Here is a 16,268-nt window from a genome sequence, read left to right on the forward strand (position 1 = left end):
CAAGGTCCAAGTGACTTCGAAATAGTGAAGTGGGTCCACCATGGCTAATCTTAGGCATCAGAAACTGGTGTGGCCTCACACAAAGGGATCCTCCTCTGATTCTTAATTTATAACAAGAATGATGAACCTGATGGTGTAGTCAATGGGATTTTTACCTACATAGGACTGAAGGACTGGCTCCAGAATGTTTACTAGCTGCTTTGCTGCCAATCTGACACCCACACTACATATCCTCGCAGGTGATATGCCTGTGAAGTCCTTAGATTTACATGACTAGGTCTGTAAAAAGCGACAGAGTCCTGTGACACCTTACAGACTAACAGAAGTATTGGAGCATAAGCTTTTGTGGGTGAATACCCACTTCGTCAGATGCATGTGGTGGAAATTTCCAGAGGCAGGTATAAATATGCAAGCAAGAATCAGGCTGGAGATAAGGAGGTTAGTTCAATCAGGGAGGATGAGGCCCTCTTCTAGCAGTTGAGGTGTGAACACAAAGAGAGGAGAAACTGCTTTTGTAGCTGGCTAGCTGTTCACAGTCTTTGTTTACTCCTGAGTTGATGGTGTCAAATTTGCAGATGAACTGAAGCTCTGCAGTTTCTCTTTGGAGTCTGGTCCTGAAATTGTTTTGCTGCCGGATGTCTACCTTTAAATCTGCTATTGTGTGTCCAGGGAAGTTGAAGTGTTCTCCTACAAGTTTTTGTATATTGCCATTCCTAATATCTGACTTGTGTACATTTATCCTGTTACGTAGGGACTGTCCAGTTTGGCGGATGTACAAAGCAGAGGGGCATTGCTGGCACATGATGGCATGTATTACATTGGTGGATGTGCAGGTGAATTAACCAGTGATGGTGTGGCTGATCTGGTTAGGTCCTCTGATGGTGTCGCTGGTGTAAATATGCGGCCAGAGTTGGCATCAAGGTTTGTTGCATGGATTGGTTCCTGAGTTAGAGTGACTATAGTGCCGTGTGTGGTTGCTGGTGAGAATATGCTTAAGGCTGGTGGGCTGTCTGTGGGCGAGGACTGGTCTGTCTCCCAAGGCCTGTGAAAGCGAGGGCCAGTCAGGACCAGACTCCAAAGAGAAACTACTGAACTTCAGTTCATTTGCAAATTTGACACCATCAGCTCAGGATTAAACAGACTGTGAATGGCTAGCCAACTACAAAAGCAGTTTCTCCTCCCTTGGTGTTCACATCTCAACTGCTAGAAGAGGGCCTCATCCTCCCTGATTGAACTAACCTCGTTATCTCTAGACTGATTCTTGCCTGCATATTTATACCTGCCTCTGGAAATTTCCACCACATGAGTCTGACTAAGTGGGTATTCACCCACAAAAGCTTATGCTCCAATACTTCTGTTAGTCTATAAGGTGCCACAGGACTCTGTCACTTTTTACAGATGCAGACTAACACAGCTACTACCCCTCTGATACATGACTAGGTCTGTATGTCCCACTTCTAGATGAGCAATTAACATATGTAACTAAGCTCATGAGTAGTCCCCACTGACCTCAATGGAACTCACGTATTTAAAATTACACAGTTGCTTAATTGTTCTGCTGGACCTTGATTTATGATACCAAAATGTAACATAATTCAAGCTGGGACTTTTGAAGATGGCTGAAGGCGCTAAGTACCCAATCTCCCATTAAATTTCCTGGAAAGTTTAGCATCTAATGTATTTGGACCCTTTGAAGCTATCAGACCTAATTCACACTAACATTTTTATTAGAAACATTTTTCTCCACCAAAACCAATAATATTATACAGTCTGTTAGAGAGATTACAGAAAAACCTGAAACATACAGTATGGCTGCCGCTCTGGACTCAAGACTTGGATGTCCATTGGTGAGTAAAGTGCATTCAGTATTTCTCTCTTTCTCTCTCCGGTCCTTTTGTCACAGGCATGAATGGAGCGAGTCTGCCAGTCTGTCCAATACAACGTCTCTCCAGACAATGTCAGCGCAAATGGGTGAGTGAGACTCCCTTCCACAACCTTTTGCCTAGGGTTGTGAAACAGAAGAGAGAGAACATGAAACATTAATAACCTCGAGTCTGTAAATCACCAGACACGCAAGTATCTGGGCTTTTTAAAAGTCATATTTTTAATTTTATATATTAACCCTTATGCTTTACAACAGCCTCCACTGCTAATCTGCCATCTGTTCATTGCTTCCAACTCAAATCCAAAAAAGTTATCCAACCTCATTTTACACATGGTTACTGTGGTAGAATCCAGAAAAATGTTTCCAAATTTTTCCAAAACTGCGATACCAGAATGTAAGTTAAGCAGAAATTTAATAGAATACAAACTTGACTCTCTTTAAGTGTATGTATTTATATTTAATGACCCCAGTTCATGCCATGTAAAATATTCCAGGACACCATAACAGAGAGTATCTTACAAATGTATGCAATAAAAATGTATGCAGGATTTGTAAATGGAAAGTTAGACTATGACTGCTTCATACCAGGCAATCAAGAAACAAAAATATATTGTGTTTCATAGCAACAAGAGCTCTGATTCAGTAACAAACTGACCCCCTGCAAGGCAACATTAAGGTTCTCTAACATAGCTGAACAAATGTCCAACAGTTGAGTCCTAGAAGAAACGGAGACTGCAGAACACACCTTGTTATTAAAATGCTAATTATTATTTTTGTCCTCATGCCACATCTGGCATCACTGCTGAGGTCTATGCCATCAACTTCCAGTTCTTCTTTTGCCTCTTTATCATTACATCGAAGAAATGACTGAGGCAAGTGCCCAGATGTTCTCTATTTAAATTATCTCACACCTACCATCGCTTCCCATCAAGAACAGTTTCTTCAGATCATCAACAGATTATACTTCTCAGAGAAATTTTTGGATATCAGAGCAAGAACATCTGTGCTGAATCTCACAAAATCATGGGTCATCATTGATGGCATCTGGTATGACATTTTGGGGTGCTAAAAAGAGCAAGTGTCTTCACAACGTGAAGACCCACCTCATCTCAGGATTAGGAGGAAGAATCATTACTGGTATTTCTCAAAACCTTTCACCCACTGGACCATCAGTAATTTCCTAATCTCCTCTCAAACAGAATTAAATCCTTGGGAGTGAACCTTTTAAAGTTGGAAGTGATGGTTAGCCATTAATTTTGAGAATGGCTCTCTCAGAGTTCTATACACTTCTTTTTCTCTATCAACTGTGGTTTAAACAGAAATAAGAATGATTTATTCCTTGAGTATTTTTCTTGATCAATAGCTTTGTGGACTTTTAACTCTTATATCTCTAATTAAATATTTTACACACACACACGCACGTGTATGTGCACTGGTGAGAGGCCTCCTTTATTCTGGACTTCAGGTATTCCCCATTTACTTGGCATTAAAGTTCTTAGGCCTGTAGTCAGAAGAAGTTATTCACCTTGTGCAGTAACTGTGGTTCTTGAAGATGTCCGCCTGTGGGTGATCTATTTCAGGTACACATGCGCCTCTTGAGCTCCTGATCAGATTTGCTGTTAGCAGTGTCCATTTGGCGTCTGCAGCGCTCTACATAAACTTTGTGCCATACACCCAGGGTATACAGAGCTGCACAGTGATCTTCCCTCAGCTCCTTCTCTACCTGAATTTCCAACAAAGAACAGTCCAAAGCAGAGGGGAAGAAGAGAGGGTAGTGGAGCTCCCATAGCAACACACATCTCAAGGAACCACAGTTACTGCACAAGGAGGGTAACCTTCTTCTTCTTCTAGTAGCATCCCTATGGCTGCTCCACTTCAAGTGACTCCCGAGCAGCATCCTCACAGGGAGGAGCGAGCTTTGGAAGCAAGTCCAAGACTGAAGACAATATAGCAGAACCAAGCACAACATCAGATCTGACAGAGTGGACAGTGTTTAGAAAAAGCAGGCACTGAGGCCCATGGAGCAGCTCTGCATATCTCAGATTCGGGGATGTTCTTGAGTAAAGGTCGGGAAGTTGCCTGTGATTTGGTAGAGTGTGCTACTATCATTTGGGGGAGGCAAAACACTGGCCGCATCATAGCAAGTAACGATATACCCAGAGATACACCTCCAAAGTCTCTGTGTAGAGATTACGGACTCCTTGGATCTCTCTGAGATCGAGACAAATAGTCTAGGTGATTTCCGAAATTGCTTGGTCCTATCAAGATAAAAGGCCAATGCCCATCTCACATGTAAAGTATGAAAAGATGTCTCCCATTGCAACTAATGTGGTTTAAGGAAAAAATCTGGTACAAGAATGGCCTAGTTAAAATGAAAATCCAACAGCCCTTTGGGTAAGAATTTAGGGTATAGCCATAAAGAGACATTGTCCTTGAAAAATACCATAAATGATGGGGGGGGGTCTTCCATCTAGGCCCCAGTCTCCCCAACCCTGGTGACCAATGTGATAGCTACTAGAAAGGCCGTTGTCATAGATAAGTGAAGCAGGAAGCAAGCTGACAAAGGTTCAAACAGAGGTCCCTTGAGGTATCTAAGTACCAGATTGAGATCCCAAGAAAAAGTAGGATCCTTAACCAAATATTAGCAAATATGGAAAACCCTTCTAGTGGGGGATGAAATACGGATATTACAGCCAGATGAACTTTAACAGAGCTAATTAATAACCCTGATTTTTTCACGTCCACCAGGTGATACAAGATGGCTGGGAGTGAAGAGGATACAGTCACACAACAGTGACACCAGTAGTTGTACCTTTTCCATTTCTGAAGGGAAGTAATTTGAGTTGATTCCCTTCTACTGTTTAGTAATACATGTTGTACTCCTTTTGAGCAGGTGGATTCTAATCCTGTGAACCATCAAAGAGCCATACTTGGAGGTGGGGGACCCCTAAGGATGAGATGAAGCATGTAACCTGCACCCTGAGACAGGAGATGAGGGATGGTCAGGAACCTGAAGGCTGGTTGGACACACGCATGAAGCATGTGAGGATGCCAAGCCTGTGTCGATCAGACTTGTACTGTAAAAATAACCCTGACCTTGTCCTGTCTGACCTTTTTTTATCACTCTTAGTATTAGAAGTGGTGGACGGAACGTGTGGAAAAGGTCCTTAAGTCCAGGGAAGGAGAAACACATCCCTCAAAGAGTAGTGACCTAGGTCTACTCTTGGGCAGAATACTGGGCACTTTTGGTTGCTGAATGTGGCAAATAGAACCACCTGTGGAAGTCCCACCTTTGGAATATCCCATGAAGAATCCGAGTCCAACTCCCATTTGTAGTCCTGGGAGAAACTCCCCTGCTGAGCATATCAGTTATGACATTCCAGCTTCCAGGAAGGAAAACAGCTGAGTTCTAAATCTGATGGGCTAACATAACAGTTACATAACTTTATAGCTTTGGCACACAGAGAGGGGGCTCTTGCTCCTCGTTTGTTGACATAGAACATGCAAGCCACATTGTCACTGTTTTGTCCGTATTGATTTGCCCTTGATGGGGGAGCGGGGGGGGGGGGGTAGAACTGAAGCCAAAATTCCTGACCACCTTGAGTTCCAACAGGTTGACCTATAGACTGATTTCCTGAGGTGACTGTTGTGAGGGAATGGAGGTGTGTTCCCTTACCCAACAGCCCACTATCACAGTTATTGCTTGAGCCGTGAGGATGAAAGAGACACCTGCGCAGACACTGAGTTGATTTTCCTACCAGTCTGGGGAGTTCTTCATCTGGAGGGGAACCGTGACCTGATCTGCTCAAGTTATGAATCTTTCTGTGGGAAGGACAGCTCTGATTGCCAAAGAATCCAAGTACCCTCCTATGAATTGTATTATCTATACAGGAGCTAAGGTGGATTCTTTTTTATGTTTCGCTGGAGAGCCAATCCTTGGAAGAGAGAAAGGCCATCTGAGAGGAAGCTTGTACTGCTTCGTAAGATCAGCCCTTAAGTAGCCAGTCATTGGGATATAGGAAGACTAAACTTACATCTCAACGAAGGTAAGCAGATACTACCACTATAACCATTGAGAACACCCTGGAGCTGAAGAGAGACTGAATGGAAGTACTTCATATTGAAAATGATCCTGGCCCATGTAGATATTTCCTGTGTGCAAGATGTATCACTGTATGGATATTGGATTTTGGCCCTCTACTTACAGGACACCTATCTCCTGCCTCTAGAGAAGGAATTATAGCAGCCAATGTCACCATCATGAACTTGAGAGTTTACGAATTTGTTCTGCCTTCTCAGATCTAAGATCGGTCTCCATTCTCCATCCTTCTTTAGCATGAGAAAATACTTTGAGTAAAACCCTTTCCCCTGTGAGGAGAGAAAGAGAGTTCACTTCTTGACTCAGTATAGCCTCATAAGAGGGGGCCCCTGAAGTAAAGTGGGTGGTACAGCCCAATGTTATAAGCTGCCAGGACCCACTTGTCCATTGTAATATGCCACCAAAACTGTTTGAAATGGGAAAGGTGGTCTCCAAAAGATGGAATATGGGTGAAAGGTTGCAGCTTGCAAACTAGAGGTGAGAGAGGAACTGAACCCTTGACAAACCTGTCAGAATTATTGTTTCAATGATGACTGGATACTCGCAGAAGGAGGGTGAGGAGCTCTCTTCCTCTAGAATCTGTCTCTCTTTCTAGAGGGTTCGGTGGTTTCGTGAAATCCAGAGAACTGGACAGGATGCAATCTATGGGCAGTTTGAGATCTGCTAAATCTCCTCTTGTTCATAGGGGTGCATATAGCCAGAGACTTCCAGATGGCCTGGAACTTCTTCAGTGGGTGGAGAGACTCATCCGCAGTCCCAGAGAAGAGCTTCCAACCACCACATAACAGAAGGTCCTCACAATATTCTGAACCTGCCAGGTGGATCAGTAATGATGCAGCAATTGAGGTGGACGGTACTGTTGATCTGGAGCGCATAGGCACCATGGCGAAAGGTGTCTTGATGCTTCGATTGTGCCAGTACGGACAATGCTGAGTGAGAAGGCACTGATGGAAAGTCTAATGTAGATGCTGCCAATCTAGAGGAATGTATATCTGGGCCTCCGAAGCCTTCATAGATGGTAGCAGGGGCCTGCTGGAGCCTTGCTTCCCTGATAAGCGCTCCAGGATCTCCCACTCTGCCACTACCAGAAGAAGGGTCCTTTGCCTCCATGGTACTGAATTGAGAGGTCAAGGCCTCCAACACTGGAGATGTGGCAGGAGATATGGACCTTTTGGGAGCTAGCTGCTTGTGGTGGGAGACCACACTCCTCCTCTTTGAAGCTTTCCCTGAGTCCTCCAAAGTCTTCTCCCTCTTAGGGGAGACCAAGCTAAAGGGGCACTAGAGCTGTCCAGAGACTAATGTACACTGGGGAGGTCTCCTGACCTGACTCGGAAGCAGGTTGAAGAGAGCACTCCCTCATCAGAAGCCTCAAATTTAGTTTCCCAATTCTACCATGCTCCAGATTTGAGAGCTACACAAAAGTTATCCTTTTGGGCAATATGGGACTCTCTCAAGCAATGGATACCCTTTAGAGTAGCCGTCACTGACTGGGATAGCCTCCCAACAAGAGAGGTAGCATTTGAAAGCTGGTGAGCCAGTCATGCCCAGACAGGCCAGATAAACTCCCTTGAAAAAAGAAGAGGAAAAAAACCCCAAACCTCTCACTGTTATCTAACTTATTCTGCACTAACAAAAACTAACACTAACTAGAAACACCAAACTAGCTAAAAACAACTGCAGAACATATCATGGCATGAACAAGGCGGACACACTACAGCTCCTTCTCACACCAAGGCGGCAGAGAAGGACCAGAGGCTGATTTGCCCAAGCAGCTCTATATACTCTTGGTGTTCAGCACAAGGTTTTATAGAGCACACCGCAGGCTGAACAGAGGCTGCTAATGGAAAATCTCCAATCAGGAGCTTGAGAGACGTAAAGGAACCTGAAGTGGAAAAGGATGGACTGGAAACCACACAACTGAGAAGTCTGGAGCTGCTTCCAAACTTGGCGTTTCAGGCCAGCTCTAACTTATAAAAACTTAAGTTCTGATCCTGTAACACATGCTCCGCAGGGAAACCCCCTGCTCGTGTGTGGAGTCCCATTCATTTTCACAGGGCTGTTGCTCTGAGTCAAGGAATCAACCGCATGTAGTTCATTGCAGAATCTGAGCCCTATTCATCATTCTGCAGTGTTTTCCCTCATGTTACATGTCTCTTGTTGGATTGATCTCACATTCCCTCCAGTTTTCCTTACTCTCTGGATAAATATTATAGCCGCAATCATCACAACAGATGAATCCTATTTTAATTAAACTTTTTTTTTGGGGGGTGGGGGGGAGGGAGGCATGCCTCTGATTTGGGAAGAGCAGAACTGCAAACCACAAAATGTAATTTTACAACACATCTTTTGTATTCAAGAGATCCCAAAGTTTATGCACACAGTAACAATCTGGTGCAATTCACAGCTCAGCAGTTTTTGGTGGAGGGACATTTTTATAGTAAATGGAAAGCAAGCATGACAAATTTCCAGCTTGTTAAAAAAAACACAAGTCTTAATTGCTTGCTTCTAGTGTTGTGAAAAAGATCACTCTATTTAAACTGCAAAAACATTCCAGATCAGAGTAACATTGGCTAATATATACATTCAGAATCTTCAAGATAGTACTTTGAAAGTTCACAGAAGTGAGACATTCCCCAAAGAAAGGAAAAATAGAAGAAAACATTTCTTGTAATGAATGGCTTGTCTACACTTACAGCACTGCAGCTGCTCTGCTGTAGTGTTTAATGAAGACACTACCCACTCCAACAGGAGAGCTTCTCCCGTGGATGTAGGCACTCCACCCCCCTGAGCAGCCATAGCTATGTCAATGGGAGAAGCCCTCCCGTTGACCTAGCGCTGTCTACAACGGGGTTAGGGCGGTATAACTACATTGCTCAGAGGTGTGGATTTTCCACACCCCTGAGTGACACAGTTCTACCGATATAAGTTTGTGATGTAGATGACCGTTAAAAGTCAGGCCTTAATTTGTATCATTTGTGTGCAGGAAGTAGGGGAGAGAAGAGAGGTTAACACTGATGGAAGACAATCCTGTTTTCGTTTCATAAACATAAGCTAAATTTTCATAACTGTCTTGAAAAATTACATACATGTTTTTACACACACCTATTTGTATATGCAAAGCTCATTTCACACACATACTCTAGGTAAGTATTTACCCATATATATGCAATGGTCTTTGTATACAAAACTTTTATGCACAGTTTTGGAGGTAGAGTTAAGCCTGCTTTGAAAATCTGACTCTGTAAACAATCAACAAGTGATTTTTCATAGTAATAAATCACTAGAGGAATAAAGAAAAATCTAACCTTTGGTATTCTTTAGTATTCTTACCTTCAGTTTCCACCCTTTGCTGTAATGCCTTTTCTAACAAGGATGATGTCTGAACTTGTGTAACTTTCTAGTTCTGGAGCATTTGTATCTAAACTATGCACTGTCTTTACTTTTTATTATTTCCATCCACAAGAGGATCTCCTCCCCCCTGGATTATATGCCTTGAACAACTGAGAGTTCCATATGACTTACTTTCAAACTGAAGCCTGCTAACATGCAGACAGATCACTCCAGTAATTTTAAATCCACTACACAGAATGCAAATATTGGTTTATTTGAATTTTGAAGTGATAGGGCCTTGGGGGGAGGGAAGGGATTTGAAGGACTGAAGGATTTATTTCTTGACAAATTTCAGGTGAAATTTATTTTGTTTTGTTAAAAATAAAGAATATTCAGGAATAAAGCAGCCCAATGGAACATAAATCTCACGAAGATGCACTATAAAGATCAACACTCACCTTTTTTGATAAAAAAAATAAACCACCACAGGCCTAACATTCTAGGAAGGGTAACTTCTCATACAAATGGCAGTAATAAAAATTATTTATAGCAGACTGAAATTCTGACACTAGCTTTACTATACAGTGGACTAGTGCCTTTATTCAGCTGCATGGATTCAAGGATTTTCGAGCAACATGTGCTACATTGGGCTATCCTGACACCTGGTGCATATTCATGCTCTCCAAGACCAGCTACTGAAGTGTGCAATACAAGCGTATTGCTGAGCTACACTGATTTCACATCCAGAGTGGGACACACATTAATTCAATATCTGTATTAAAATGCAATCTGATTTATCGTACAATGTAACTGGAAAAAGAAACCATGTGCTAAGCTGTCACAAGACAATTTGGACAGATTTCCTTTGAAATGGAAGACCCTGCTTGGATTTGAGTATTCAGGAAACTCACTGCCTTTCTCCTCCATAATATAAGCGAATTAAACACTACTTACTAACTATTGTCTGAACATCCTTACACATGAATAATTTTGAGTGAAGTCAATGGGAGTTGTGTGCACAAAGGAACCACAGACAAAAAACTAAAAAAAAAAGACACTAAATTGTGTAAAACTTTCAGTTCATAGTGAGATGGCACAGGCCCCCAAAACTATGAATCAGCTACAAGTCTTTGAGCTATTATCCCACATCTGAAAGTTTCCCTCCCTTGTCACTACCTCTGTGGCTTCCTCTGTGTTACTAACTTTGTGAATATTATTACTATTAATAATATCTCACAGCTCTTTTAAAGCCCTTTGCATCAGTAAATCTCCAAGCGTTTTAACAAAGAATGTCAGTATCACTATCCCTATTTCACAGATGGGAAAACTGAGACACAGTATACCTTTCTCTAAAGTACTCTGGAATATACTTCACACGAAAGATGTACTACATTTTATTTTATATTATACTGGTATAAAAAGAGGTGCATAATACAAAATCCATCTGAATTTTTAACAACTTGGATAATTGGCTTCGTAACAGGCAATTTTTGGTTATCTGAAACACATGAATCATGTATATTATACATATGTACCTATAATTTCTATTTTGCTCTCATGCTTTTTCTCCCACTGGGACAGGAGTTGTTACCAACTTGACACTCTTTTCCACTATGTTTTAACATTAGACCTGTAGTTCTTAACCCGTGGCCCAATCAACACACAGCTGTGGCCCATTTGACATCCTTAGGGTCATACAAGTAGTGTGTGTGTACATATACATGTATATTGTGTGGATGTGGCCCCCATAACACAGAGAGCTGCATATGCGGCCCACAATGGAAAATTGGTTGAGAACCACTTCATTAGACCGTTTACATCTCCAGGATACTTTCCTTTAGAGTGATGGCCACAATCTCAGCATTGCAAGTGGGTTTTCAGGACAGAGAGGAAATTTAAGCCAGACAATGGAATTCTGAATGCTTATGGTCCTTCATTTAAAACAGAAGCTGTGCACGTGTTTAAGATTCAGTATGAGGTGCGCACACATAGCTTTGTATATATGCAGACAGTGCATTAGGCGGTGTCAGCATTTAGGATCTGTGGGAAAGATTTTCTAAGGTACAAAGGGGAATTGGGTGCCGTACTGCCCTTTTTGCCTTTAAAAATAAATCTCCCTCTATTGTAGTAATATTAAAAAATTTAAAAATTAAAAAGGCCAAATAAATTAAGTTCACAGGAAGGTTTACTTCTGTCATGCTCTGCTCACCAGACAGATATCTGACTGCTTAATAAAGCACTTCTTGGTTACCAAAATTTGAGGCCTAAATAACTGGATACGGTACTTTAAAATTAAGGTGGTGTGTTTCGCGTTCTCTCAATCACACCAGATAGCTTTTTTTTTAATCTGGCATATGTACATGTGGCTACACCTTAAAGCCACTGGGAGACTGAAACTGGTGCAGAATGCAGTGAGTTGCTTACTGAGTGGGGCAGCTTGCCGGAAGCCTATGACACAAGTGGACCGGGATCGCTTTTGGTCTCTGGATGGATTTTAAGGTATTGGTTACAACTTACAAAGCCCTAATGAGCCCGGGACCAGCCTTCCTGAGGAATTACCTCACTCCTCATTGCAGACAGCCGGGCTGTGATGAGCAGGGATGCTCTCATCTGATCCCCTTTTTAATAAAACAGATGAGGTGACTGGCAGGGCATTCTTTACGAGGGCTCAGAGATTCTGGAACCTGCTCCCAACACTTGGTCCAAAACAGCACAAACTTGATGACTGGGCACACTGCAAAAGACACTTGTTCAACAGGGTGTTTGGAGAAGGCTGAGGGATGCTCCCAATAATGCTGAAGGGGTGGGAAGGATTTCTGTAGGTGGCTAGCTGGCTGAGTTCCTGTTAAAATAATTACTTTAATGCTGCTGGAACTTTACTATATCATTAATGATGTGGTAGGGCACCTAGAGTCTTGGATAGGCATCTTTAATCATTTTAAAATCTATAAATGTGCCTAGAGCAGAAAAATTATACTATGAGGGAAGACTGTAACTGGCCTACTGTAGAATGCTGATGTAAATATTCTAATTATTCTTTAACAAAAATAGAACCGCTCTCATGAATTCCAGGAATCCATACATGTTCATAGGCATGCTAATGATGAGGTTAGCAAGATTGATAGGGTAGATACACATAGTTATAAATGACTACTGAAAAAAGCACTAGCATAAAATCAATGCTAGTTTTGAAAAAGCCAACGTGCATGCACACACGCAAATGCACACACCCTTTTCTCACACTGATACAGACCAATGGGAAACATACCTAAAGGAACCATCCAGATTTGCTCTATGAATGAAACTCAGCTTTGCATCAGCCCAGTACAGCTTCTGCTCATCAAGATCTATCGTGAGTCCATTAGGCCAATATATGTCTGAATTAACAATTATTTTTCGAGTGCTGCTATCCATTCCTGCTCGTTCTATTCTGGGTGTTTCTCCCCAGTCCGTCCAATACATGTACCTAAAAAAACAAAAACAAAACAACAACAACAACAAAAATGTGTGTGTTAAGAAGTTAAAATGCTCATTCATTGAAAGTATCAATCGCATCTTTTTCTGAAGTTTGAAGTATTATTTTTATTTATATTACTGTACAGTGGCATAATTACACAAATACTCCAAAGCTTTTATTAAACACACACACACACAAACTTAAACCGAAATTCCAGTGGTTCCAACAAGTTTCTGCAATATGACAATGTATTTCATAAACTTACCACATTGTATGAGAGCCTACCATTCATCTCTCAATCTTAGAGTAGAGCCGGAACGTCAAAAGCATGTACAACTGTGTGCCTCACTTGCAGGCTCAACTACTACAACTGCATGTACTAATGACATTGACACATGCAAGCGATCAATTGCACATCCAACTGGCCAATTAGCTCATATAATCACAGTAATTGCGCTCAAATTTTTGTAAGTCTGTAGACCACAAGGAAAGCATGAAGGCAAATGACAGTGTTCCTTTAAAGAAATAAAAAACTAAATGTTTTTGTATACTAGCAGCATCTCATTTTAAAATTTCGCTTTACAACAGTCAGGGGTTGTTGGTTTGTTTATTTGTTTTTTTCATACCCAGGCTTGAGTTCAGGATTCTGGTTTTCCTCAGTTAGTAGCTGATGATTTTGCTATCACCTAAAGCAGTATTAAAGAAAGCAAACCTTTGTTCTGTGTTATCAGCATCAGCAAGGTCATCCCAACAGCACAGAATCTGGAATACAGACATCATCAGGTGAAAGCCCTCTTAGTCCATCTTGTATTTATATCTAACTTTTAATTCTATGCACATAACTCTGAAAGAATAAATGAGAAGCAAGAAACATTTCCCATCTCTCAGTTCAAGTGGAGAGTGAGATTGAGGGGCAAGTAAGAGAAGAATGGGTTAAACTGAAAAATGGGAAGAACCATCTAAGGATAATGGCTATTGTTATATAATATACCACTTTATGTTGTCTCAGTCCTCATATAGCAGGTCAACTCTGCCCTATACTGAGTGGAATCCCAACTCTGTTCAGTTGCGTGTGATCATGCCAACCTTCAGTGGATGATTCCCGCTGAGGTTGTAATTCTTTACACCACTATTATAAAACCTTTATAAAGCCATTTGCAAACAGGGAACACAAATTGCATCCCCTTGAAGAACTTACAACACAAATAACAGAAACCACAGGAAAACAGTGTATATGACCACAAGAAAGGTGGAGAGCTATAGAGAGGGATCTGAAGTAAGAGAGAATGTGTGCACAGAGTGGATGAATATAGGCAAAGTATTCCAGGCATAAGGAGCTGCTTGACAGAAGATACGAAGCTGAGACTGGGAGAGGCCAAGCACATAGTCCCAAAGATAGGATTGGACTGGGACTCATGATATACAAATTTGATTCCTGAGTCAGCCACACTTCCACCATGACCACACACAAATCACTAGGGCCCTGTCCACACAGGAAAATTCTTTCTGTACCTGCTAAGAGATGACTTTAAATCATCAGAGTTATACTCAAAAACAATGAGGAGTCTGGTAGCCCCTTAAAAACTAACAGATTTATTTGGGCATAATCTTTCAGATGCATGGAAAAGTGGGGTTTTTACCCACGAAAGCATATGCCCAAATAAATCTGTCAGTCTTTAAGGTGCCACCAGACTCCTCGTTGTTTTTGTGGATACAGACTAACACGGCTACCACTCTGATACAGAATTATACTGGTAGTACCAGCCACGCCTTCCTTCACCCGCAGGTGTGGTCACACTCATTCTGGTGTAAGAGAGCTTTTTTTAAAAAAAAAAATCTTGCATCACTTCAGGAAGGGATTCAAGCTAACCCAAAAATGCCATTCTATAGACTGGAATAAAGGTGTCCGCAATAGGGAAAAGGGGGTTATACCAGTATAACTGGTAGAACTCTCATGTAGACAGGGCCTTAATCTCAGCTCACCATCTGCAAAATGGGACTAATCATACTCCCTTCTCTCCTACCCCTTGTCTTTCTTGTTTATTCAGACTGTGAGCTCCTCAGGGGAAGGACTGTCTCACAGTAGGTGTATTTAAAACACCTAGCATAACTGGCCCCTATATTTTGGGTATGGCCTCTAAATACTGAACAACAGTTTACAACTAGTTAAATAAACATCTAATCTAATGCAGTATCCAGGGAGTTGAACTGTTTTCCAACTAAAGGTATAGAAAATAACAATGTTTGATAATATATATATATATATATATATATTATCAAACATTGTTATTATATATATATAATTCAGTGTAATAAAACAAAACAAAAAACCATTGAAGCTGGCTGCTTGTATCATGGGGGACACAACAAACCACTGGAGAAAAAAGATATGGGGTATAAATTTGATTTATAAAGTACCTTTGGTGAAGTGTCCCCAAGGCATTTAAATAGCAATCATAAAGTGTGCCAAATTGGAAATAATTTCAAGCATGAACTTAATATGCTGGGTATAATATGAAGTTACAACATGATAGATATACTTCGAAACACAATGTTGGTTTCAAAAGCAGCACAGTCATTGGAGCAACAATCTATTTATGATTTGTAGCAAATGCCATTTGTTCAAATAAGTAATAAAAATTGTCTATAAAGTGTCACACTTTCAAAGATTCAAGATAATAAAGTGAAGCCACAGAAACCTATGCCTTAGGAGGAAACACAGAAAACCACGTTTTCAAGCAGGTCCCATTTTCTTACCATTTCATTGACGTTCAAACAAGTTTACTATTCACAATCCTGTCCAGAGGACTTAAAAGTAATTCAATAACTGTTGAGCAGCATTTATCTTAGAACAAAGAGAAAAAATCACTGGGAGGGGCGGGGGATGGAGACTGGCCTTTGCTTGGTTTTGTTCTCCCAGGTGCACACATTCAGACAACTCATATCTTTCTGTGTTAGTCTCTTGGTCAGAAATAATCAATTATATTTGCAGCTGAAATATGTCATGAAGAAAGGCTCGAATGCAGCAGGGAAAATAGGAAGTTTCAAAATTCCCAAAATACAAAGAGTAAAAATTAGGGCTGTTAATTAATCGTAGTTAACTCAGGTGATTAACTCATAAAAATTAATCATTAATCACAATTTTAATTGCACTGTTAAACAAGAGAATACCAATTGAAATTTATTAAATATTTTGGATGTTTTTCTACATTTTCAAATATATTGATTTCTATTACAGTACAAAAACACAAAGTGTACACTGCTCACTGTATATTATTTTTTATTACAAACATTTTCACTAGAAAAATTATAAACAAAAGAAATAGTATTTTTTCAGTTCACCTCATACAAGTACTGTAGTGCACTCTCTTTATCATGAAAATGCAATTTACAAAATGTAGATTATTTTGTTACATAGCTGCACTCAAAAACAAAACAATGTAAAATTTTAGAGCCTACTAAGTCCATTCAGTCCTACTTCTTGTTCAGCCAATCGC

The 16,268-nt window shown here is 40.9% G+C and overlaps 1 protein-coding gene across 3 annotated transcripts in view; it reads right to left on the reverse strand.

The window, feature by feature from the left end:
• Positions 1-16,268, reverse strand: part of LRP5 (LDL receptor related protein 5) — a 266,866-nt gene that overhangs the window by 154,231 nt on the left and 96,367 nt on the right. For all 3 annotated transcript variants that reach the window (XM_050952781.1, XM_050952780.1, XM_050952782.1), the window contains exons 3-4: positions 12,583-12,780; positions 1,806-2,002 (exon numbers count right to left, since the gene is read on the reverse strand). In XM_050952781.1, coding sequence (XP_050808738.1) covers positions 1,806-2,002; positions 12,583-12,780 — 395 coding nt within the window. The remainder of the gene's footprint in view (positions 1-1,805; positions 2,003-12,582; positions 12,781-16,268) is intronic.

The sequence above is a fragment of the Gopherus flavomarginatus genome, chromosome 5 (assembly GCF_025201925.1).
Source record: "Gopherus flavomarginatus isolate rGopFla2 chromosome 5, rGopFla2.mat.asm, whole genome shotgun sequence".
Taxonomy (NCBI): domain Eukaryota; kingdom Metazoa; phylum Chordata; order Testudines; family Testudinidae; genus Gopherus; species Gopherus flavomarginatus.